We start from the raw sequence: 25,963 nt of genomic DNA on the forward strand, positions 1-25,963 counted from the left end.
AATAAAATGGTGCCAGGTGCTGTGGCACATGCCTGTAATCTCTGTGATTTAGGAGGCTGAGGCAGGAGGATCATTCAAAGCCAACCTCAGTAAAGGTGAGGTGCTAAGCAACTCAGCGAGGCCCTGTCTCTAAATAAAGTACAAAATATGGCTGGGAATGTAATTCAGTGGTTGAGTGCCCCTGAGTTCAATCCCCAGTAATGCACCACCCCCCCCCCCCCCCCCCCGTGCAAAATAATAAAATGGTTTTGGGATGCAGATCAGTGATAGAATGCTTGCCTAGCATGAATAGGCAATGGGCTCATCCCCAATACCAAAATAACAACAGCAGCAACAAAAAATTGAGACTGCCTTTGTATGCTGTATTTTTTCATAGGATGCAATAAATCTCAAATTTTTATTGTGCTGAAATCCAATGATTGTGCTAGTACTGCTCACTAACTTTCTTACATACTTTATTAAATTCTTAATATTTTATTTCAGGAGGTTATCTACAGATAATGTAGCTATTAAGTTAAACTTACAGAAAATGCAGACTAATGTAGACCTAAATAATGAGTTAGAAAAAGAAATATTAAATAATTTCCACTACTTCTTATGCAGTTAAAATTTTGTAGAAAATAAGTCAATGAATTGCTGTTATTTTTTTAAAGACAAGGGTGACGTGCTTTATTTTTAAGGGTTATTATATTTTAAAACATACTGAGAACAATTTTAATGCAATGTGGGAGATTTTTCCTGAGATGAATAGGTGAGATTTTAGTCTGGAAGTCAGCAAGATTTTCATATAAAGGGTTTGATAAATATTTTAGGTTTTGCAGGTCATATAACAGCTGTTGCAACTAGTCAACACTACTATTATAGTAGGAAGGCAGGCATACAAACAAAAGAGGTTGGTTGTGTTGCAATAAAGCTTTATTTGGAAAAATAGTCAACAGGCTGGATTTGATCTAGGGGTAATATTTTCCCAATTCTTGGCATAAATGAAACAAGATTCACCATAATTAATAATTAAGAAAGCTCAGCAACAGGTATCTACAAGGCATTACATGATTATGTGTACTTTTTACATATTTGAAATTTTCCATGATAAAAAGTTGAATGAAAAAGAAAATATAAAATTTGGATAAGGCATAAAGAAAAGAATGGGATAAGTAGGTTGTGATAAAATCACTAATATTTAATATACACATTTTAGTAGTTTAATTTTCCAATTTTCCTGCTGTTTTCCTTTTATATTATCTACCTGATTATTTTTTAAAATGCATTGAATTGAAGAATTTGTATTTATCCATCAAGAAACTTTTTTTAATGTACTAAATTTGGGTATACTTAAGTGCCAAGAGATTATAAAACATTTTATTTTAAAAAACCATCACAGGACATAAAAGATACCTTTCATGTAAGATTCTAGGAGCTTCAGTTGCAATGCTGTTGAAAATTGTTTGTGGTTCAAAGTAGTCTCTGCTCCAATCCAATGATCATGATACATAATGTATTTAAAAATATCATGCAACTTCAAAAAAGGACACAGGTGTGTTAAACAAGATAAACTTCTCTGTGAGCCAGCAAAAGAAAAGACAGTGAAGCAAATGAACCTGCTAGATTCTGGGTAGAACAGCAGACAGAGGCAATTTGTCTCAGATGAGGTGGAGAGTTGAGATAGGTTCATTACCTAAAATAAGAGCTGGGCTGGGGACCCTTGCTTCCCCCGACCCCATCACAAGGAAGCTTCTCATAGCTGCTGATGACTCTTGCTTGGCACTCTGCCTTTATGTGAAGCCTCAAGCTTTAGGAGGCAAAAGGACAGAATTATCTGGCAGTAAATATCCCACACGTTACCTGAGAGGATGTGATAAGTCAGTGGCTCACGTTCTTCTTCCTTCCTTGTACTCATATTCTTTACCACTGGAACTTTTGACATTTTTCCCTCAAAAGGTGGTATACTTTTTTTACCCTTTAATTTTGGCTCTAGCTATTGGACATGCTTTGGTCAATGGAATGTTCAAAGATATGATGAAAACAGGGTCTTCACATATTCTTATCTAATGGGTTTTGCCACTTCGTATTCTTTCACCACAGTGAGTTTTCTCCATCGCAGCTGCAGCCCTGGGGCGCAGGATGAATTTGTAGAGAACTACCCTCCCTGATTGTAGACCTAGCAACCAGATCCACCCTACACTCTCTCTGTGGCCACTGGAGCCCTAGGTGATTTAACCCAGCAGCCTACAGGTCTTGCTTCCTCCATGCTCTTCCTCTTACTGCTCCAGGAACATAGCTTCCTCCTGCTCCCTGGAACTCTCATCTCAAGGTCTTTCCACGGGCACACTCCCCTCCAGGTTTCTGCCCAGCTGGGTCCTTCTTATCATTCATAAGTTAACACAATTATCCCCTTCTCAGAGAGACCCAGTCTGCCCTGTGCCACAGATGGAACATGTGGAGCTGAACTGCTATATCTGACTATAAGCCTGTGATCAGCAAAGCTGCTTCAGCAACTGCAACTGCAGTTGCCCTAGCTGACCTGCAGACCCAGGAGAGAATTAAAAGCTTATTAGCAAAATGAAAAGCTTACAGGCCACTGAGATTTTGTGACTTGTTTGTTATGCATCAACAGCAAATTGATATAGAAATTTGCACCTAATACTGGGACACTGCTGTAACTAGAACCTAAATTATATGGTATTAGTTCAGGCGGTAGGTGAGGGATGGTAAAAAAAAAAAAAACAACTATTATAGAAACTGAAAAAATAGCAACCTGTATTTGTAAAACCACTGCCTGTGGTAACATGGAAGATAGTAGGATAGTTTTTAAGTACATATTGAAGGTATGAGCTAGTTAATTTTACTTCTACTTGATAAGATACTATAAGAGAGAAATTCAGAAAAAAAAATTCCACCAAAAATGCAAGCAGAATTTAGAGGTATTTAGGGAGAAGAACTTATTTAGTTGGAAAACAAACCTCTTCATCATCTCCAGCCATAAAACTGTCTCAAATTCAGCCTGAGAGTAAAACAAAAAAAACAAAAAACAAAGACAAATTAAGGGCATGGCTATAATATCCTCTATTAAGACATCTGAAAGAATTAAGGTGGTACTTGGAAGATCATTTCAGCAAGACAAAGGTATATCCCAAAGGATTAAGGGTAGGGTTTCTTTGAAGCCTGAGGGGTAGTTCCTAATAAGTATATATAGAGGTGTATCTCAAAAAAGAATTGTGGATATAGTTTTGTCAAATAGAGGTTACTAAAAATTAATTAATAGAAAAGCTGTTTTTGAGAGATGTGGTAAACACACCACCAGCTGGGACTAAATGGGATGGAGATGGTTTAAGATACACTAAGACCTCTAGATCAACTTTTATACTCAGGAAGTAGCTGAGAAAGCTTCTTAGCACCCACAAGGGCATATTCTGTGATGCCCTCTTCAGAAGTAATCAAGAAGGATATCAGAAATGTTAGGAACTTCTGGAAGGTGAAACTAAGAGCAGTGAAGAACAATGGACTATAACCTCTTTTGGGGAATGAAACCAAGGTTTAATCTAGGGAGATTTCTTGCTCCAGAATAGGAGGAGCTGGGAATATTTGCACCATGGTATTTCAGAACAAGTGAATCTACTGTCATCTGATGTTACCCCCCCCCCCCAAATTTTTTTTGACTAGAGTATTAACTGAAGTTATACTATCCTTGCTCCATGATTTGAGGAATACACATACACACACACACACACACACACACACACACACACACTGTTCATAGGTTTCCAGATGGACAGATAACCACTAAATATGTTGTATACTATATGACCCTGGATTTTGATCCTGGTGCCATGACTGGATGAGGCTTTTGGTATCTTGGGATTAGTGTGGATTTGTTTTGCTATGGACAAATGTAAATAATTATAGCAGAGAGGGTAGATGCATGGTTGCTTTGATTCTTGGCCTCAGTCCTTCACATTTACTTGTATATACCACTTTGCCTTGTAAATTTGAAGTTCCTCCAACAAAAGGTAAAATATACTTACATGCTTTTTGGTAAAAAAAAAAAAAGAGTTAAAAAGTTAGAACATGTCAAGTGAAATTAGAAACTCAATGGTCATTCTAGACTGCACACAGTTTTACTTACTACATTATAAAACATTACTGAGGAAGTAATCTAGAATGCAACAGAGATTTTTAGAATAAGAATGGAAAAATAAATGACACAGAACACAGATAAAGAGGCTCCAATGTCTAATAGAACTTCTAAAAAAAAAAACAGAGCAATATTTGAAGATTTAGGGGACAGAGAACTTTCCAAAATTGAAGGATAAATAACCCCTTTGAGTAAAAGTACAATCTGTACTCAATAGGATAAAATATAAATTTATATCTAGACATATGGAATAAAACTTCAGGATTTTTATAAAAAAATATAAATGTTAAAGTTACCAAAGAGAGAAAAAATATAAAGAAATAAAAATTAGGCTAACATCAGATTTCCAATGGGAAAAAAATGACAGGACACAATGGACTAACAGCTTCAAGTTGCTGAGGAAAAATAACTCTGAATGTAGAATTCCTAAAGCTATCATTAAGGAGTGAAAATAAAGTAAAGGCACTTACAAAAAGAAAACATGACGAAACAAAACCAAAACCTCAAATACATACCACTGAAATGATCACTAAAGGCTGCAAGTAGAAAAGTCAATCCAAGAGAAAGAAGTTAGGTGCAAAAAATAATGAAAATTTTATAGTATGTAAATTATATCTCAATATGGTTATTTTTAAAAAAGAAATGATGGTGAGCATAAAATATGCTGGCATAATTGAATATTGATTTTGAAAATATTTTTATAATAAAAGTAGATACTAAATTTGTAGACAACAGTTGGGCATAGTGGTATACTTCTGTAATTCCAGTAACTTGGAAGGCTGAAGCAAGAAGATCAGAAATTTGAAGCCAGCCTCGGCAACATAGTGAAGCTGCAACTTCGTGAGACATGCGTCAAAATTAAAAACGAAAAGATCTGGGGATGTAGCTCAGTGGTAAAGCACCCCTGGATTCAACCCCCAGTACCAAAATAAATGAATAATTATTTAATTAATTAAATTTGTAGACAATAATAAAAGGGAAAACAAGGATTTATTAATGGGTAAATAAAATGAAGTGATATCCTTTTTCTGTTTGCAATGAAGGTAAAAATACTGAACAGCTTTAGACTTATAAAATTTTACAGATATACAATTAGAAATTTAAGGGTATCTACTAAGGAAGAGAAATATAATTTATAACTTCCAAATAAGGAGAATGTAAGGGGTGTGAGGGTTATAGAAAATCTTAACAACCTGCAGAAGACCAGAACTAAAGGTGCAAATGTAATTAAGAGTAATCACAACACATAAAATGATAAAAAATAATTATAAATTATATTATTCACAATAAATGTAAATAGACTAAACTGACCTACTGAATGTGAGACAGTATCAAATCTCACACACACACACACACACACACACACACACGTGCGCACACACACACAAACACAAATTCAGCTTCATTTTACTTATATGTAAGAGATAAATCCATGTAAAATGTCACAGAAAATAAAGACACTGTACAAAGTTCTGCTTCTGGAAATGGTAGAGAAACTTTTATCAGACTAAGTCTCCTTCAACAATTATAAACTTGGGGAAACTCATGAAAAAAATTTATCTAAAGGTATATGAGAACTGATAAAAAGCAGAAACTGAGGTGGGTAAGCATTGAATGACAGTGGATGATATTTGCATTTATAAAACTTCTGCCTGAGTACATGGATGCTAGAACTCAAGCAGACAGGAGCAGTCTTAATGGATTGAGTGTCAATGGATAGAGTTTAGGGTACCCAAGCAACTTGAAAGCAAGGAAGGATCCTCAGAAAGGGCAGAGTCACAAAACAGGGAGTTCCCAAAACTCACAGATCTCCAAGTTTTGGCTGATTCTGACTGCATGTGCAGGGGCATCTACAACAGCTGGATGGCTGAAAATTCAGAAATTTTAATTGCTTCCTATTGCAAAAGAGAGTCAGAAATATGGTTCCAGACAAGCTAAGGGTCTGCTAGAACAAAAATTAAACTCTTTGGAAGGTAATAGAATCCAGAGTCTCTACAACAATTTAGTTCCAATATCCTGTAAATGATAAAACAGTACTAACCATGCAAATGTTTACAGCAGTTTTATTCTCAAACTGGAAACCCAAACATCCATCAGCAGAGGAATGGAAACAAATTGAGGGTCATTTTGATATTGGAACACTCACTCAGCCATGAAAAGGAATAAACCACTGATATAATGGCAATCATAATTCTCATAAATCTTAAGCTGAGTGAAAATAGATAAACACAAAAGAGTATATAATGTGTGGTTCCATTTATGCAATGTTCTAGAAAAGGCAAGAGGACGTGTGGGAACTTGTTGCTTCCTGGAAAGGATCTATATCTTCAAGAGGTGTGGTTATCAAAAACTGTGAAGGGTCTAAGATTTTATCTTGCTTACAAGATAACAAAATTAGTCTACTAATGCCTCATGGATGTTGGTAGAACACACAGAATTCTTGCATCAAAGATAAAGGACTTTATTATTCACAATACAGTAAGAAGTATGAGTTTTATGTTTGCACAGGTTCCTCAGTTTTACAGATGTGAAGAGGAGTTCAGATGGATGCTGTGCAAATAGCAAGTTTGTGTCTTAGCAGAATGCCAAACTTGGGAAACCTGAATCATTTATAAAGGGCGGTAATTCTGCTAATCCTTTGTCCTGGAGGGACAAATTATCTTTACAATTCTGGACAGTAAACAAATCTGCCTTTTGCTCCTGCATTTCAGGACTGCTCATAACACAAACATCCTTAAAAAGTGAGCCAGTGCCTCTGCTTGGAAGACAAGCAGAAACACTGAGACCCATGAAATAATGGGTTACATGAGTGTGTGGTATGGTGTACTATACCACAGTTCTATGTACAAAATTTCTACAAATATACAAAAAATTAGTTGTGGAGAGATTAAGGATGATAGTAGAAGAATTATTTTGTTTTGATGAATCATTTAAAATTGACAGGTTTGGGAGAAGCCAGCTTGCCTTATTCAAAGTAGCGGCTGATCCCCCACCACACATTATTTCTTCTAGGTATAATTAGACTAAACGATATAAAATAAGGACACTAACGTTTCTTCTTCCTCTTTTCTCTATTGTGTCCTCAACACCCTGTAGTGAGGTGCTCAATATATGATGTTGAATAAATCTTCACCACCAAAAAGGAACCAACACTTTGACTCAAAGTCACTGAGTCATCTCCTTGCAGCCTGTAATCCTTTTCTCCTCCTGTCAATTATACTTTGCTCACCTTTTCCTTCCATCTTACTGTCTCGAGAGGTCATACAGTGGAATGAATGATTTTTTTCATTACATGCTCTCCTTTTAGGATACAGATTATAGTACTTTCTTCTTAACAACAAAAAGAGAACAGTGGTTGAATTAAACAGTGTGTAAATTTAATGGAGACCATCAGCCATATTCTCTGAGTGCAAATCCCAGGTCTGTTACTTACTTGCTTTGTGTCCTGGTGAAGTAATTTCTCTGTGCTTCATGGTATAATTTCATAGAATTATTTACATGATTAAATGTAAAATATTTTACAATTCTCAGAATAAAGTAAGAATAATAAATGTTATTTAAAATCAAGATTTGTATGTGGACTGTGAATTTGGCACTCATAAAATTGCACAAAACAACAAAAACAAAATTGAAATAAAAGTTGAATTTTTAAAAATGAGCCTATAAGATCTCAGTTTGAAAAGATGGCATCTAAACAAATATTAGTACATCTATAGAGAATATAGACTTCTTTTCAGAATCTCTACAGTAGAAGAAACATAGGAATCTTTTATTTTATAGTACAAATGGATAATTTTTCATTTTGTGACTTTAATGTAAGGGGCATAGCTGGGTTTGAGCTTATAGAAATAAAAACACAGTCTTTGCTGACAAAAATCTTATAATCTAGTAGGAAAATAGTGTACTTTTAAAAGATTAAACAAAACTATACATGTTTACCAAGAGAAAATATATAATAGTGAAAAACAAATATCCATATGGCTTACTTTCAAATTCATTATTACTTAAAAATATTATAAGTTGTTTCCCTGCTTTCTTTCACTAAATAACAATAAGCATTCTTCCCAGGCTATCCCATAGTTATGGAAAGATTTGTTATTACATAATATTCAGTGTGTGTGCATGTGACCTTTATTATACCCTTTGATGTTCAGTGTAGAGACTGAGTATGAACTTTAAGATAACCTGTATCTGAAGCCCAGCTTCACCATTTGCTAGCTGTGTGACCTTGGAAAAAAAGTTACTTCATCTCTACCTCAGCTTCTTGTTTGAAAAATAGTACTTACAGACTAGGCCTGTTATTTAGTATTACAGCACTTACCTAACACATTCAAGGCCTTGGGTTTGACCCCTAGCACCACAAAGCTAAAAACATAAATAAGTGAAATTAAATAAAATGCTACTTACCTCATAGGGTTTTAAGATGTATGTAAAGCAATGATCAATGCCTGACAAAAAAAACAGTAAGCGCTCAAGACATGTATCGATCTACGAAGCAACATCCCTTTCTGGCCCTTCCCATTTTATTGCAGCCATGTAATTGGGGGTGAAGGTTGGATACTAACTAATTTCAACAACCAGGTTAACCCTATTCTTCCAGCTAGTGACATTCAAGTAAACTATGCATAATCTAAATAATCCCTGGACAATCACAAGAATGAACAAGTGATCAATTTAGGCAAATAGAACTTACTGAAGTTTTATCATATGTATTTTATTAATGTTTTTTCGTTAATGAGAACTGCTTTTTCATCAAAGGGTAAAAATTACTTGCCAATGGTGAATTATTCTTTGAACATATTTGTACTTTGTAATAGTTTGTTTAGATTTGTTTGCAACCATATTCATAGGTGAAAAAAGAATCATATTTTTTGATTTTAATTGCTTTTTAAAGTTTTAGTGTCAGGGTAACAATTACACAAAGTAAAATGTACATACTCACCTTTTCTGATATTGGAAAAACATACCGTTATATTCTTATATTAATATAATAATATGCATCTTGAAACTTTGAAAGAAGGATGAAGTAATATGGATTCATCTGAAGAAACACAATTCATCAATTACTACCTGAGTTTTTTCTTTGATCATTGACCTGTTTGGATTTTCTAATTTTCAAGAAATTTGAACATAGCATTTATATTTAATAATCTCTATATTTTTCATTACCTTTAATATTTAATTCTGATCTTAAAAAATACAGTTGCCAAGAGATGCCTATTTATTGTTTTCAAATTGATTTATTAGTCTCACTTTTGTCATGTTACTTCTGTTTCTTGTATTGTATGTTTTAATTGATTTATTTTTTCCTTCCAAATAAAGCTACCAATGTGGCTTTCAGACATTTTAAATTATTTTGCTACTTTATTCTAACACTTTTATTGAAATTTTTTTCCTTAACAAAAAGCTGTTTAGAAGAGGGTTTTAAAATTGTTTTCCTGGTGATTGTGATTGTTTTTTGAATTTTATTACCTTGGGAGTCAAAGAGCAAGTCTTGTACAATTTCTGTCCTTTCAAAGGCAATACAGGGCAATTATCAAGCTCCAAGCTTTGCTTTTTAGCTCTTTAAAGTCTGTTCAGAGGCTGAAATAATGTCTGGCAGTTGGGCACCAAATGTTAGACCCATTTCATTTCTCTAGGCAATCCAAGAAGGTTAATAAGCCTTAGGCTGAGGAGAGGGTAAGAGATATCCTTGAAAGACCAGGGTACTTAACAAAGAGGCTGGAAAAAACATACTTAAGGTGGGTTTTTGTCATGTTGTTTTTTATCCTGCTATAAATACTCTAAATCAGCTGACATGCAGAAGCTAAGACATATTTCTGAATATCCTGCTGCCATTATCATTCAACATTCCTGTTTAATTTGTGAGAAAAGGTTTTTATCTTCTTTTTCTACACATGTCAAAATTTTGCTTTTTTATCACTATATTTTTTTTTCATTTTTGAGGTTAATTTCTCTCTCCTAGTTCATTTCTGTTAATGACAGTTCAGAGAACATGCGAAGCCCTCCATTATAATTCCTAAACTATTTTAAAGGCTTCTGTACTTCTGTTTTAATCCTATATTATTCTGCATATAAATGTTAGGGGTCTGTTGTCTTCACTACTGATTATAATCCTATCAGTGAATATAATTCCTCTTCTTTCTCCCTTAAATTGTACTCAGAGATACTTTTTGTTGGGTGTGTATGATAAACCTTGATTTACAGATGCTCTTGGAAGAAGCAAATCATTCCATTTTGTTTTTAGTATTTAAACAATTTACAGTTTTGATGTTGCATTTTGTTTTTCCCTTCTGACTTTTGTCAAGTATACAATATTATTTTTGTATTTTTGAAGGATTTGAAAAGGAGACATTGTTGTTAATTTTATCATTAAACACCTTAGATTTCAAAGGATTCTTAATCTTAAATTTAAATTATCAAAATAAAAACCAGAACGTTTTCTCTTTATAGAAAATAAATATTTTACCCCTTAACTCAACCCCTGACCCCAAAAGAAACTAACATTTCTTCTCAGCCTTCATTAATTTATTCTGAAGCTCTACACCCCATTTTAGAAATTTTAGAATAGACAAATAATAATAGTTTCATGGTTTCAATACTCACCAGTTTGTCTTTACCTCTTAATTCTTCTATTCTTAATTTGGACTTACTTTGGTAGTGTGGTGATAATATTCAAGTAAGTTTTTTTTTTTTCCAGGAAGGACAAATAAGTAGTACACTGTATATCGCAGGATGCCATTCTGTTACCTTCAGTTTGGATAAGTAGAGAAATGCTGAACTACAAAAACTCTTGTAGACACTGTTCCATTCCAAATGGCATTTAAAATATGTAGCAGAGGTTCTTTGGACGGGTTCTTAACTGAATATTGTTTGTTTAGTTGTCTTCATTGGGGATACCTATTATTCAAAGGATAAACCTCTAATCAGTCTTTTTTTTTATCCATACCTTTTCTCTTACTGTAATCATCTGAGGATGCTTTTCAAGTTTATCTTTCATTTTGGTGAATTTGGTTTACTGTGACTTATTCAAGTTGCAGAAATCCTTCAAGGAAAGCTTTTTTTTTTTTTTTTTAAAAAAAAAATATATATATATGTTGTAGATAGACACAATACCTTTATTTTATTTTTATATGGTGCTGAGAATGAAACCCAGTGCCTCATGCGTGCTAGGCAAGTGTTCTACCACTAAGCCACAACCCAGGCCCAAGGAAAGCTTTTTAAAAAGCAAAGTATGTAACATCAACGAAGGCAGTTCTAATCTCATTGATGAATATGTGTACCCCCTCTAGGATGAGATGTGTGGGCTCATGAGAACCCACAGGATTCTGAAAAGCAGTTTGGTTTCACCTTTCTTCATGGATTAAATTTTCGTTAAGAGTTATGATTGTTTACTATTTCTGACACAAATTTAAATTTAGTGTCTCACTTTCTTACTCTTCTCCTGCTCTCTTATCATAATGCTCTGTTGCATCATAGTGGGATCCAAAGCAGATATTTTCTAATATTCTTGGCTCTAATGCACTGAAAGAATAAAGAAAGCCCTCTCTTCTAAGAGCTTTGGCAAACTGCTCTTTTCTCATGTTGCAGAATTATTTGTTCAACAAGCATCATGCTGATTTAGCTTTACTCATTAAAAAACAAAAACTATATATAAATATATATGAAATATAAGAAATACATAAAGCATAAAGAGTATAGCTTAAAAAATTACCAAGCTATCGCTATCCTAGACTAGACAAGACTACAAGCACATTAAAGCATTACCCTTTGTAACCTTTTCCCATTTCATTCTGCCCAATGGTAGTGTTTTGCTTGTTTCTGAACACCATAGTAGGAATCATACACACATATTCTTTTGTTGGCTAGTTTCTTTTGCTCATTATTTGTGAGATTCATTCATACTGTTACATGTAGCAAAAATTAGCTCATTTCCTTGCTATAGGGCATCCTCTTTATTTGCATGTATTGTTGATGGACACAAGTTGTTTCCAATTTGAGGCCACTGTGAAAAATGCTAAAAATATTTTTATGTTTGTTGATAAATATATATGTATACATATACATCTCTGATGAATTCAAGTTTATAAGTGGAATTGCTGAGGATATATGTATATTCAACTTTAAAATATACTGTCATTTTCCAAAAGGTTAAGCCAATTATACTTTCATCAGCAATTCCTATAGCTCCACATCCTCACAAATACTTAGTACTGTCAGTATTTTTTTTTTAAAAAAACTTTTTTAGTTGTCAGTGGGCCTTTATTTTATTTATTTATTTATTATTTATATGTGGTGCTGAGGATCAAACCCAGGGCCTTAAGCATGCCAGGCAAGTACTCTACCATAACCCCAGGCCCAATACTGTCAATATTTTAATTTTTTGCTGTACATACCACTATAAAAATATCTTATTGTATTTTTAATGTACCTTTCTTTGATGACAAAATGGTTGAACATTTAATAGTTTTAAAATTTTAAATTAATATTATCAAAGTAAAATATTTTAATGCTTTTTGCCAAAAAACAAAACAAACACAAAACACTTGAAAAAAAGAAACAAATTAACTTCTAGGACTTAGGTGAAGTGCTGGTCCAAACATTTTGCCTATGTACTTATTCACTTCTTTAATGAGTCTAAATTAATCTAAAGTTCAGGGGAATGTCAAGGCGGATGATTGTTTTCAGCTCTTTTTCTGTCCACTCAGGTACTGGTATAAAATTCAGAAGGTGGTCAGAAATGTTAGATCCATTTTATTCATTCCCCAGGGAACTGTAGGAGGTCCATTAGATCTAGGATAGAAGAGGGTAAAGGGCTTCCTTGCAATAAGATCACAGTTCTTGGGACAAAGAAGATGGGAAGAACACTTTTCTCCGTTGCTATATTCTAATGGACAGGAGCTGAGAAGTCTGTGTCACTTATGCTGCCCTTTTCAGAGGCGGGATCACTTATGACCTCCTTGGCTGGTTGAATGTCAGCTGTTTCTCTTGGTTAAGGAAAAAATCTCTAAGACACTGTAGCTTCAGGGTGACTTAGTTAAGAAATATAGAATGAATTATTCTGATGGAACTCTAAATACATGTCTCAAATTATTAGTACAATCCGTTCATACAAAATAATACAATATAAAGCTAAGATGTAGTAATATATATATAGATGTCATTTTGCTTTTTAAAACAAATTGTTTAAAATCCCATTCCTTACTATTTTTTTAAATTTATTTTAATTGGTCACACCATCTTTATTTATTTATTTTTATGTGGTGCTGAGGATCGAACCCAGGGCCTCACACTTGCTAGGTGAGCACTCTGCCGCTAAGCCACAACCCCGACCCTATTCCTTACTATTTTACTTAATAGAAATTTCTTCTAGTTTTCACTACTCTTACCTAAATTTCTTTGATTGATATGAATTGTTTTCCTATTTGATGTTTTCATTGGTAATTTTGTGGATCACTGGGCAAGGAGGGTTATAGGTGTTTGTATTTATACTGCTACTCACAGTTAATCTTATTTAGATAGGAATACAGATCCAAAAAAAATTGATGTGGATACCATATATGAAATTTGCTCTTAGGAAACAGAAAGTTAATAATATTAATAAAATCTAGAAGACATGATTTCTATGTTATAAATAACTGAAAGCTATTAAGTAGAAGCTCACTATTCCAGGCACATTGCTAATTTTTCAGGATAATGTAAAGTAGATCTACTTATACTTATTCTTTTTTTTTTTTAATGTGTGAAATAGTTCCTTTGAGTTATCATAGTAAAATAATACCAGGTTAGGTAAAAGGAAACATTTCCATAGCAAATATAGAATCCTTACTGCCTATGATTCCTAGATTTATGGTAAAAGTAGCAGGAGATGAGCACTGTTAATAATTTCTAGTGAACAAATTAAGTCATGATAGTACCTAAACCCCACTAGGAGTTTGTGACTATAAAACAAAGGTAGCTACTCTCTCTCCTAGTATTTTTTTTTTCCTTTTTACATTATTGGTTCATCTTCTTATTGCCAAAGCAGGTCACCTTGCCCAGTGCTCTCAGAATCTACTACAGATTATTCCTAAAGTCAGTTTTATAAGCAACAAATTGTGATTTTTCTCTACTTCCCCCAAATGCTATACTGGTACTTACTACTTAAATTACTAATGTACTAATGTGGAAGAGGAAGTAACTCCCTTGCGCCAATGAATTAATAACATAAGAATGCAAAACTGTCTCCTAGGGCCCCAAAACAACACAATAGGCATGTTTTGCTGAGAAAAAGAGGAAAATAAATTATGTATTTTTTATGTATTACATCTTCCAGTGTATTAGTCATGGACTGTGAGGTGGATACCTAAAGGTGTATTAAGAATTATAATGCAAAAAAAAAAAAAAAAAAGAGAGAGAGAGAGAGAGCTCATATATAATGGTATAATTTGGCATGAACGTACTTTATATACAGTTATGAAAAATTGTGCTGTGAATAGATGATTATGAATGAAATGCACTCCACTATTGTCATGAATGTAAGAAATAATAATAAAAAAAGAAAAAAAATAACAGAGCAAGCAGCCCTTAAAACTCTGTGCTAATGAATGCTATGACCTATGTAGTATTAAAGCTGGAAAATGATATTAATGTATTACTGAGAAAATAATTTGGTTACAACAAAATTTACCCATAAATGGAAGAATGTAGATTCAAAAGAGTATCTGTGAGTAAGCACTTTTAGGTATTCTACTGTGCTCAATATTATTTTCCTATTTCTGTGGTACTTGCTTTATCAGATAGTTTCTGAGTTATGTATCTCAAATATAAATAATTTGGGCTGGGGATGTGGCTCAGTGATAGAGTGCTTGCCTAGCATGCATGAGATACCAGCACCACCAAAAAAAAAAAAAAAAAAAAAATCAAATACAAATAATTTTCCTAAAATAGTCTTCTGATACCTTCTTTTTACCACTTCTGCATTAGTATGGCCAGTTAGGATAGTTCTATGTTTGCAGGTTAGCTAGCTCACATAAACACTGACATCTACATACTGCTTTAAATTCATATATGACAATCATAGAACTCATTTTTTTCTATGATAACCACTCAAATGGATTCTCATGGCCTAGTAGATTTCTCAAAGCATAGTGGAGCTACATTTTCTGAGGACAAATACATGCAGCTCCACATATTTGCTCAATTTGAAGGCTGATCATTGTAATGAATGAACTGCAACTTCATATTTTAACTAAGTATTTCTATCTCATCACCTGGCAATACCATACCTTCAGTTCCCAAGATCCATGTGCTCTTGAGTTACTGTTTCTAGAAAAGGAAATAATGCAATCCATTTATTAGAATTCAGATAGCAAAACAGAACTCCTTATCTAAAAAGAATGACATTTATGTTTTCCCTCTTCACTAAAATCATAAGTAAAAACAGCTAATAGAAATAGTGCCTGTGTGTACCTATACCTCTTGGTAAAAAGGCTGCTTAAGTAGAATAATTAGTAGAATAGAGAGAAGGGAAACAAGGGGTTGGAGGAACAGAGGGGAAGGAGAGGTTCTAGGGACTGAATTAGAAGAAATTATATTTCATGCTTTTATAAGTATGTCAAAATGAATTATATTGCCATATATGACTAAAAAGAATAAAATATTTAAAAAATAAAATGGAGAATAATAAAGGAAGGGGATTGAGGAGGAGGTAGGAGGTAAGAGAATGTAGAAGTAATGGGGAAGGATGACTACCAAATTCTCCTATGTCCATATACATTATTATACCAAAATGATTTCTGCTTTTGTATATACTATAACAGAATTTCAAAAGCTATTTAAGTATTTCATTTATTCTTGCCCTGATTTACCAGAGTAGACTTACTGAAAGTTAAAATGCACCTATATACTAATAGAATTTTTGTGTACACCAAAAAGCATTCATTTTGCAAGAGGGTTCACTTTAAGACTATAATAGTCACTTACATATAGATGCATTTTTGTACCCTCTTAATTATTCTATTTTTCAAATTTTTTTACACTGATGATAATTACACTTTATGCTCACTTAAAAATAACATGTATTTGCTTTCACAATCTTTGGTGATAACTTATTTACATAATTCAGTTAAAAATAAATGTAAATAAAAACTTAAATTACATAAAGCAAATAATTATCATTCTTTACAAACACCAAAAAATATTTACTAACATGAAGAAACCTGCTTGTTATTTTGTTATTTGTAAGACTATTTGGGTTTTTCAACTTCTTAATACAATTCATATTTCCTGATAATAAATTGAGGAAAATACTTATACTTAATCCTAAAAGATGTCATAGGTAGAAAGACTTAGAAACAAATTTTCAGTATCTTTTTTAATAGTCCAACCACATGTAATCTCTTTAGGCCAATATAATGCAAAGTGAATGCCAATGACTACCCTATCAGGATCACTTAGGGGGCTTATTGAAAAACTGCCAAATCAGTATACCTATATTTTAAACAATCACTCAAGGAGATTCTTAGGGACACCAAATATTTTAAGAACCACTGCTTACAAATCCCATCATTTCACACCCAGTGCCTTAAATTTTAATGTTGGAATGCTGTACTTCATTGTTTTTGAATGACTATGTTTAACACCACCTAGTGGTAAAAATTCCTTATTTCTATTTTTTTAGGGGTTCATTAATACAGAGTAGGATCCCGATTAAAATACTATAGAACAAAATTCAGAGACAGTTAAAATTTTAGAGAAATAACTTCCTTGGTATTACAATAAACTTTTTATCTACAATATGAAAACCTGTGGAATTTATAACACCAAATATTATATGTATATATATATATATATATATATATATACACACACACACATTATATATAATATTTGGTTATATAAATATTATATATGTTTACATATTAACTTTTATATATATACATTATATATAATATTTGGTGTTATAAATTCCACAGGTTTTCATATTATAGATAAAAATTATAATACCAAGGATGTTATATATAATATATATAATACACACACACACACATATATAACCATAAAAATGTCTTTTTGATATTTTTAAAGGAACATATGGGACATCATACTCTAGAAGCTGAGAGTCTGACAGCTACATTTGGCACCTATAATCTACCATAAAAGACCTGACTGAACTCATGTATTTACAAGCTCTGATCAGGATTTATTTTAAATATCATTTATTATTTTAATGACATACTCATAAGAGGTTTATACCTATATTGTTATAATTTTAAAAACTTTTCAAAGAAATATGTAATAAAACTTCACTATGTGGCAGTTTTAATAACTGAGCAACTAAATATTCACATTGTTTTTATATCCAAAGTGGATCTGAGAAGTAAACATTTAGGTAAAGACATAAACACTAGATTACAAACTGCTATTAGGTTCTAGAATTTGCTTATTTTAAGAAAAACATAACATTCTGGCTTTTGAAATTGTAGGGATCGACCATAGACATAGGAAAGTAGGACTAAGGCTAAATGATAGGATTAAGGTGAGTGCACACTGAGGCTATAGTAACCACTGTTCATTGAGATATGCTACCGAGAAAGAAACTAAATTGAAGGTTGAATTGAAAAAGCAAAAAAGGATTTCATAGGCAGAGGAGAATAATAAGTCTCTTTAGAATTTATATGAACAACTTAAGGAAATAAACCTCGATGAGGGACTCTACTGACATAACCATTTTTTGGGATTGTCTGCTTGACTTTAAATGCAAATAAACGAGAAACTAGATCCAAACAAAACTTGGGGAGCATAGAGGTATGCAATAGCTACCATGTGAAGACTCACCTTCTGTGTGGCCCAGTGAGAACCATAAAGACTAATCAGTGAAAATTGCAGAGAATGAGATTTATCCCAAATATAAGGATTAACCAAAGATGCAATAGACTCAGGGAAGAGGTAGCGAGCTCCCTCTCTATAATTATGTTATTTTTACAGTTTACATTAACCATCTGGACAGGAATATTTTTGAGGGAATTCATGCATTGAGTGGTGGAGCCAGATAACCTATAAGGCAAATTTAATCCCAATCTGTGAAAACTGAACTACGTGTACAGTAAACGCGCTTGGGAAAAATAAATCTGTCTATTGGTAATGAATTCTCAACTTTCCTCACTTATGTTTTTCATTTCTAAAGAGAGCCTTGCTTTCATTTTAAAATATGCCCTCTGGCTCACAGAAAGACTCTTGGTTAAATTCTTTTTCAATTAAGTCTTGCCTGGGAAGATAAGATAGGAAATTTTCTTATCTAAACTTACTAAAATTACTGATTCAAAAAAAGGGATTCTAATTTTTCACTGGAGAAATGTCCAAGCATAAAATACTCTTTTATGCTCACTGAATTTAATCTTTCATTATTTTTAGTTTAACTCAGAATTTAAGAGTCATAATGACAAGGCAATCAAGTAATAATTTAGCAAATGCATATCATTTTTTTAAAGGTGCTAAGTTATTGATTGAGATATATCTTTTTGATATATTATCATTTACTTCAAAGACTGATAAAACTTTGTCTTGGATTTTTAAAATATAAGCAGAGTAACTTTCTAATTTTTAATCTTTAATTTCAAAATAATTATACTTTCTATCATAGGCTGTTTTGAAAACTGCTTACATGTTATATTTCTGAAGTGGTGATTATATTTCTCTATTTATAAAGGGAACAATGTCCACCCCCACCTCCTGCAGCCATGACATTAATTTAAAATATCAACAATAACTTTTAATTTTTATAGCTGTTGCTTTATAATCTTAAAAGGTTTTTATAAAAATTTCAAGTTTTAATATAATTGCAAATGTACAGTATAAAAATATTTCTAATGCTGCCTTTTTGCTCGTCCTTATAGTAAAAGTAACCAATTAATCTGCATGTGTACACTGAGGAGCAACTACATATTTTATTGACTCTAAGGTGCACCTAACTGAAAAAAGCACCTTTATTTTATGTTTCATTTATGAAAGAAAAATAAGTTAGTATTAACTGTATGCCAATTACACTATGGCACACATTTGATATCAAGATGTTTCCATCTTCAGTGTGTAAAAAAAAATCAATGAAATAGGTTATTTCGTCAACTTCTAAACACTGTCCATTAAATTTTTTCATCCCTGTCTTTGACATAAATAAGTCATAATATAGTTAAGCAAAGAAAACTTTATTTCTGCTACACATAACAACATATTGCTCTAAGAGAACTTTATTTCTGCTACACATAACAACATATTGCTCTAAGAAACAACTACCATATTAGTTTTAGCATTAGGTATGGATTCAAAAATACATGTCAGCAATTCCTGCTTCCCAGACAAAATAATGTTGTGCAGACTATCAGGTATATGAAAAAAAAAAGCTGTCAACTGTCCACAGGGAGTGCGTCCAGTCACATTTTCAGTCAGTCAGCTGAGGATTATGTCATTATTTAGTCTTTGTTCTGTAGAAAGAACACAACACAAGTATGAAAATCATCACCTGAAAGAAAATAGCTGTTGCATATAGTATTCCTAAAATGTTAGGAACTGTTCTTTTATTTCAATAGAACCAATGTTATCTGTTTGATCATAGATGCCCCCCAATAAACAAAACCAAACTTACTCAGAAGGATGATGCAAGCAGGTATTGAATTTCTAGGGGGAAAATGCTGTGAATTAATATAAAATCAGATGCTCTGAAATACTAAAATTTATGTTTCCTCAAGTAGAAGAAATATATTAAGCACATCAGACACATAAAACTCAACTATTTTCAGTATTATATTTTTAGATGACTTTCTTCTATTTCCTAGGTGTGGTTCAATTAATTCCAGGTTTATTCCTCAAAGGAACTAACCTTCATGAACTATATGTCTGTCCTCTTGAAATTAAAGAAATACAATATACCACCCCTTCCCCCCAGACTTCAATAGTTAAAACCTCAAAATTTGGGAAAGTCTACCATACTTATTGAGCCTTAAGATAAGATTATTCATTTTATTTTTTATGTTGCCGGGCTGGTCTAAACTCTTGAGCTCAAGTGATCCTCCTGCTTCAGCTTCCCAGGTAGTTGAAATACAGTTGCGTCACCATGCCTAGCCAATATATTTATTTAATGCACCAAAAAAGAGGAGAATCTCATTACAGAGTCCTTCGTAAATAGAAGATAAAGAGCAAAAATGAATAAAAAGCCATGCTGCAATTGGAATACATTTAAATTATAGCTAATTTTATTTTACCAAAAAAAAAAAAAAACATTTCCAACTAATCTGACCCTACTTTATCTTTGCCTTAAAAATATATTACAGTTTAGTAAAGGAAAAAAAAGATTTATATTTTTATGACTAGCTAGGCTAAAGAATGTGCAAGTCTTTCAATGAAGAAAAATGGATGAATGTACATTGCTTTTAATGGGAAAGACATATTAGAGTTCTTAGTTTTCACAGTAGCAGACATGAGATAGACTGATACCATTAAACTTTTAGTTTTTGATCATTTAGATGCCATTATTTTGCATGAGATCATCTATCTCAAAGGTTTCTCTGAAGCCATATGTGGAAGAATTCTTTCTGTGTGTGTGTGCTGGGGACTGAATCCAGTGCATAATGCATCTGAGGCAAACACTTTACCACTGAGCTACTTCCCCAATCCTTAATTTTTTTAAACAAGGAACTTTACTCTCTCATTGTCTTTCAACAACTCTAATACTCTTTCTAATAACTGCATCTTGGAAAGGTAAAAAGAGCTGCCTAATCATGAGAAGTATCAGAGCTGAAATTCCAACCCAGATATTCTGATTTTAATTTTAAGTCCAGTATTCTCTTTAAAATGTAAATAATCATTAGGAAAGGCTCAATTATAAGAGTAATTTCTATATTTTTCCTTGGTGGAAATTAGTGTTATAGTCCTTTTTAAGGACAAGGATTTGTTGAACAAAAGCAAGAATTGTTAATTATATTGAAATATTCACAGACAGGAATAAACACAACTTTTGCAATCTATTTTAGAGGACAGCCTGTCTGAAACAGAATTCAGTTTTTAACATTTTACTTATAAAACAGGAAAAATAGCTAATTTGTTTTCACTGGCAATTTAATATTCCTAGGGTTAAAATGCTACACTTTATGGTGTGATGAGAGTTAGTTTTGCCATCAAATATTTTAAAACATGTAAAAAGTAGAATTATTAACAATGGGCCCAGTGGGCACTTTCTATTGCCCAATGGCTTCTGTGAAGGAAGAACAAATAATCACTGGACTTGCTCTATGAGAAGAAGGTCATCAGCAATAAGCCCTGTGATGATTGTTTTGATACTTGTTAGCTCACATAATTGGTTGGAAAGAAAACCTGTAACTACAAAACAGACTCATTAGACCTGTAGTAGATTTGGGAGGCTGATGAATGTGGGAGTGAGGAAACCCAGTATCCTTTGAAACCCAGAATTCATTTACAGAATTAAAAAGCCTAACTAACATTAAAGAATGTCTCCCCAAAGCATGGAGATATAAACCGTCACAAAAGAGGAAATTGAAGTCTGATTTTTAAAACTAATAAGTAGGAAAAGCAATGCACATGGCTATGTCAGTATTTATAACAAAGAAGAATTTTTGGCAAATGGTCAGGGTTTTAAAAAAAATACATATAAGCACACGAGAATATTTTCCAAATATGTACTTTTAATGCACAAACTCATAAATATAAATCCAGAAAACACCAATGTTTAGGTTTCAAATGATACCCAAAAGGTATATTATTTGATATTGCTTTTTAGGCATTTCATTAGTGACAAATCAAAACATACTTTATAAAGACTGTTAAAAATTACCTCAATTCATAATTCAGGACACCAATTTTTCAAGTTAAAAATCTCTAGAAATATTTCAATTTTAAGCTGTATTTAAGAATACATTTTTAAAAATCCAAGTCTTGGGATATAGATATTCACAAATAAAAAAATAAATGTTTAATTTTCTCAATTCAAATCTGATTTTATTATATAGGAGAGCAAACCCATTTTTCCAGTAAACATCAAAAGTATTTTTTTATAGTTTAAATATTTTAAGTTTAAAAATGTGTTGTTAAAAAAAAAAAACTTGGCTTTACAAAGAGAGCTTAAGTCAGGGCTTTTAAATTATCTTCTAAATCTCTAAAAAGAAAAATCCGTAATTCAAGTACTTATATAGATTCTTCTTAATTTTAATTTTAAAATTCAGATTAGAAGTGCTTACCTCAAGGATCAGTAAGTTCTTTGCCTTTTGTTAGATTCTTCTCTTGGGGAATCCGCGAGCATAACTTTAAGTCTGACCCCATTTAGAATCTTTCCATGTAAAGTAGCAATGGCATCATTAGCGCTTATTCTATCTGCATACTTGACATAACCCACATTTTTTCCTGACACAAGGTAAACTTCAATCAGGTTACCAAAACGACTGAAACAAAGTAAAAAAACAAAAAAACAACAACTGAAACAGAAAAAGACTGCTACTCAGTTCTAAAACCTTTTTTTTTTGCTACCAGGGATTAAACCCAGGGGCTCTTAACTACCAAGCCACATCCCCAGCTCTTTTTTAAAATTTTATTAGAGGGTCTTATTGAGTTGCTTAAGGCCTCACTAAATTGCTGAGGCTGGGTTTGAACTCACAATCCTCCTACCTCAACCTCCCCAGTCGCTGGGTTTACAGGCATGCACCATGCCTGGATGGACTCCATTCTTGACTCATTTATCACCCTTACTCTTATGTTCAACATCGAATACATGCCAATTTCAATACTTAAATATCTCTTTACTCAGTTAATGTCTCTTCTTTTTACTTGGGTCTCTTTCCTTATTCAAATTATCCTCATCTTTTCCTTATATTACTCTAATGTCTTCTTCCTTGTTCTGTGACCTGTCCTTCTTCATTCTTCACCCTCTTTTCTGTTTCTTTCTAAAATAAAATATGATCATTTACTCCCTAAAAATCTCCTCAGTAGCTCACTCCCCACTGCTTCCAAGGTGAGGACAAACTCCTTAAATAGCTTTCAACATGGTCCTTGGCCTCCTTAGCTTCATGTTCCCTTATAATCTCTTTAAGTCTGTATACTAATCACCTCCTTTCACACTCTCTTTGGCAGGAAAACTCACCCACACCCCCAGTTTCCTCCCATGGCAAATTATTTTTAACTTTCACTCCTCAGAGTTTCTAAGGTAGGTTCCCCTCCCAAGGATTTCACATATTCCTTACCACAGCATCATCTCACTCACTAGATTGTAATTCCCTACTTGTCTGTTTCCTACATGACATTAGTTCTAAGGGGACAAGGACTATAATCTCTTGTCAACATAATATAGTAATATAATGTTTTCTTTACATAACTGTCTTTAGCATTTAACACAGTGACTGCCTGACACTGAGGAGTGATTCATGAAAAAACAACAAAACAAAACTAAACTAAATGAATCAATTAAACTCAGTTAAACAAAGGTCAAAATACTTGAACCACATGCCTGTTATCTTATGCAGAACTTTAACAAGCTTCCTAATGAGCCTGCCCAATTCACTAACATTCCTGTAAGGCAAACAAGAAAGTGACCCTAAAGGAAAAGCTCAAGTAGGGGATTATATTAAAAACACAAAAATAAATAAAAACCTTCCACCCTTAACACTTATTATACTTATTATTCTTTTTTAAAATTTTTTTTAGTTGTAGATGGACACAATACCTTTATTTTGTTTATTTAGTTTGTTTATGTGGAGCTGGGGATTGAACCCAGTGCCTCACACATGCTAGGCAAACACTCTACCACTGAACCACAACACAGCCCAACACTTAATATTCTTTCCTATAAGTAACTGTTTACTCAATGTGGTTATATAATTTTTAGGATCCAACTGAGCACTGACAAAACAGAAGATGCTTAGTAAACATAGTTCAGCTGAATTATAACTATGAAGGAAAATCTAGGTAAAAAGAATTTTAATGGACAAGTCTACACAGATGTATCTTCTATCAGGAGACAAAAGGTTTGTCCATTCTATGCAAGCAGATTTTCAAAACAATACTACATGCTTTAAACAAAATAACAAGAAGTTCTGTGTAGAAACTTAAGATGTGTGAGTGGCATAGAAGAGAAGGAAATGGGGGATTATAAATTGAAAAACATGATTCAAATAAGAAGTTTTTAAACCCACAGAAAAAAATCATCTCTTCCTAAGTAGATATTGGATAAATGAAGTTTCAAGATTGTGAGAATGCTTAAATTACTAGTTCAAATCTTACCAGAATATATCTTCTAACACGTCTAAAGGTAAAGGATGAGGATTAAACACAATAAAAAGTCTTTCTTTCACAGGAGTTTCAGGAGGAGCTTTCTTTTTGCATGATGGAAGTATAACATCTGTCTGGATTTGAGGCAACTGGGATCCAGAACTTCCTCCAAATTGCTGTTGAAGAATTAGGAACAAAACAAGAAAAAGAAAAACTGCATTTCAGGTATTTTTAGTCAAAAGATAAAAACGTGCAAATCATGGCTCTTACATGGTTTCCTACTATAGTAATGAAAAATTTCTTACATGGGTAATAAACAAAGGTAATATTTACTTAATACCCTGTAGACTGTGTTATACTCTGTTGATTATATTATAAAGGTTAAAATTCTTACCTACTTACCAGAAATTGCTGTTGACTTGGGTTATTCCACACCATTGATGCAAGCTGTGCAGCTACCATCTGTGTTGCCATTTTTCTAAGGAGACTGGAGACAATAACTGGTAATTTACAGAAAACTGGAAATATTCAGTCTCTTAACAGTAACTTGTTTTGTGTGACTTCCTCACTTGAGAGGCAACTGCTTCCTATTTTATTCTTCAATTCATAATCATGTACACCCAGGGCTTGGCTCCAGACACTCCTGAAATGGTACTTACTCTGTTGCATTACTCCCATCGTCAATGAAGGAAACACCTATGCGGTTTCCAGGAGGGTACTGAAATCCATGTAACTTGTATTTTGCATAAATAGCTGATGCTACATTAAAATACTGAACCACTCCATGGCCTAAAGTAGAGAATATACAGAAATGGAAAAGAAAGCACATTAAGTCACTGAGGCCCATGTTACAATGTATATTGAAGGTCAAACAATATAAAACCCTGATTATCACCCAACAGAGTCAAATATATCAAAAAACAAAGTTCTGTTACATATGTGTACAACAGCCATATATTCCTATAAATTGAAGCATACATCAAATTTTGGCAAAAGTAAGAACATTATATTTTAAGAAAATGGAACATTATTAGCTTTATATTCTGTCTAATAAATTTAATTTGGGGATAATGGTTTTGCTTACAGGATATCAATGTAGCTAAAACCTTAAATTTTTATTATTTGAAATTTAAGAAAGTTCCCTGTCATACTGGGTAGGAAATGCAAAGACAAGGAGTATATAAAAAGAATATATACTTAAAAGAATTTATACTTAATTTAGCTGTAGTGGCAGAGAGGAAAAAGTGGCAATGTATGAAAAACAAAAAGTAGGTACCAAAAGGGTCTCAGATCCAAAGTCATCAATTTCACATTTCTTTGAAAGATTTCAGCTAATCAAATTAAAAGGGTAATGCTGAGCAGAGGGACAATTTTATACTGGGGTCCTTAAATGGAAAGCCCAGCTGTGACATAATCAAAAGGTTTCATGATGTATTTACAATATAACCTGCTTTGGAGAAAAATAGTCATTGTTTTATGTTTCTCTTTAAAGCTAAGCATCAAATATTTGAATGAAATTAAAACACAGAAGTCAAATGACCACATAAAAGTCTAACTACATGATGACATCTTTATTAATGAAAA

The 25,963-nt window shown here is 32.8% G+C and overlaps 1 protein-coding gene across 4 annotated transcripts in view; it reads right to left on the minus strand.

The window, feature by feature from the left end:
• Nucleotides 1–897: 897 nt before the first annotated feature.
• Rbm45 (RNA binding motif protein 45) overlaps nt 898–25,963 on the minus strand; it is a 35,917-nt gene continuing 10,851 nt past the window's right edge. The window contains exons 6-12 of one of the 4 annotated variants that reach the window (XR_011709101.1): nt 25,039–25,168; nt 24,782–24,866; nt 24,392–24,555; nt 22,360–22,560; nt 19,755–19,786; nt 15,400–15,439; nt 898–11,032 (exon numbers count right to left, since the gene is read on the minus strand). Coding sequence is in view for 3 of the 4 variants with exons in the window: in XM_071619037.1 (XP_071475138.1) it covers nt 22,368–22,560; nt 24,392–24,555; nt 24,782–24,866; nt 25,039–25,168 (572 nt within the window). In the remaining variant the exon portion in view is untranslated. Of the gene's footprint in view, nt 11,033–15,399; nt 15,440–19,296; nt 19,594–19,754; nt 19,787–22,359; nt 22,561–24,391; nt 24,556–24,781; nt 24,867–25,038; nt 25,169–25,963 lie in introns of those variants that run through there. The other 3 variants (XM_071619037.1, XM_027946183.2, XM_027946182.2) reach the window with 3 other exon arrangements.

Source organism: Marmota flaviventris, chromosome 11, assembly GCF_047511675.1.
Source record: "Marmota flaviventris isolate mMarFla1 chromosome 11, mMarFla1.hap1, whole genome shotgun sequence".
NCBI classification, from domain to species: domain Eukaryota; kingdom Metazoa; phylum Chordata; class Mammalia; order Rodentia; family Sciuridae; genus Marmota; species Marmota flaviventris.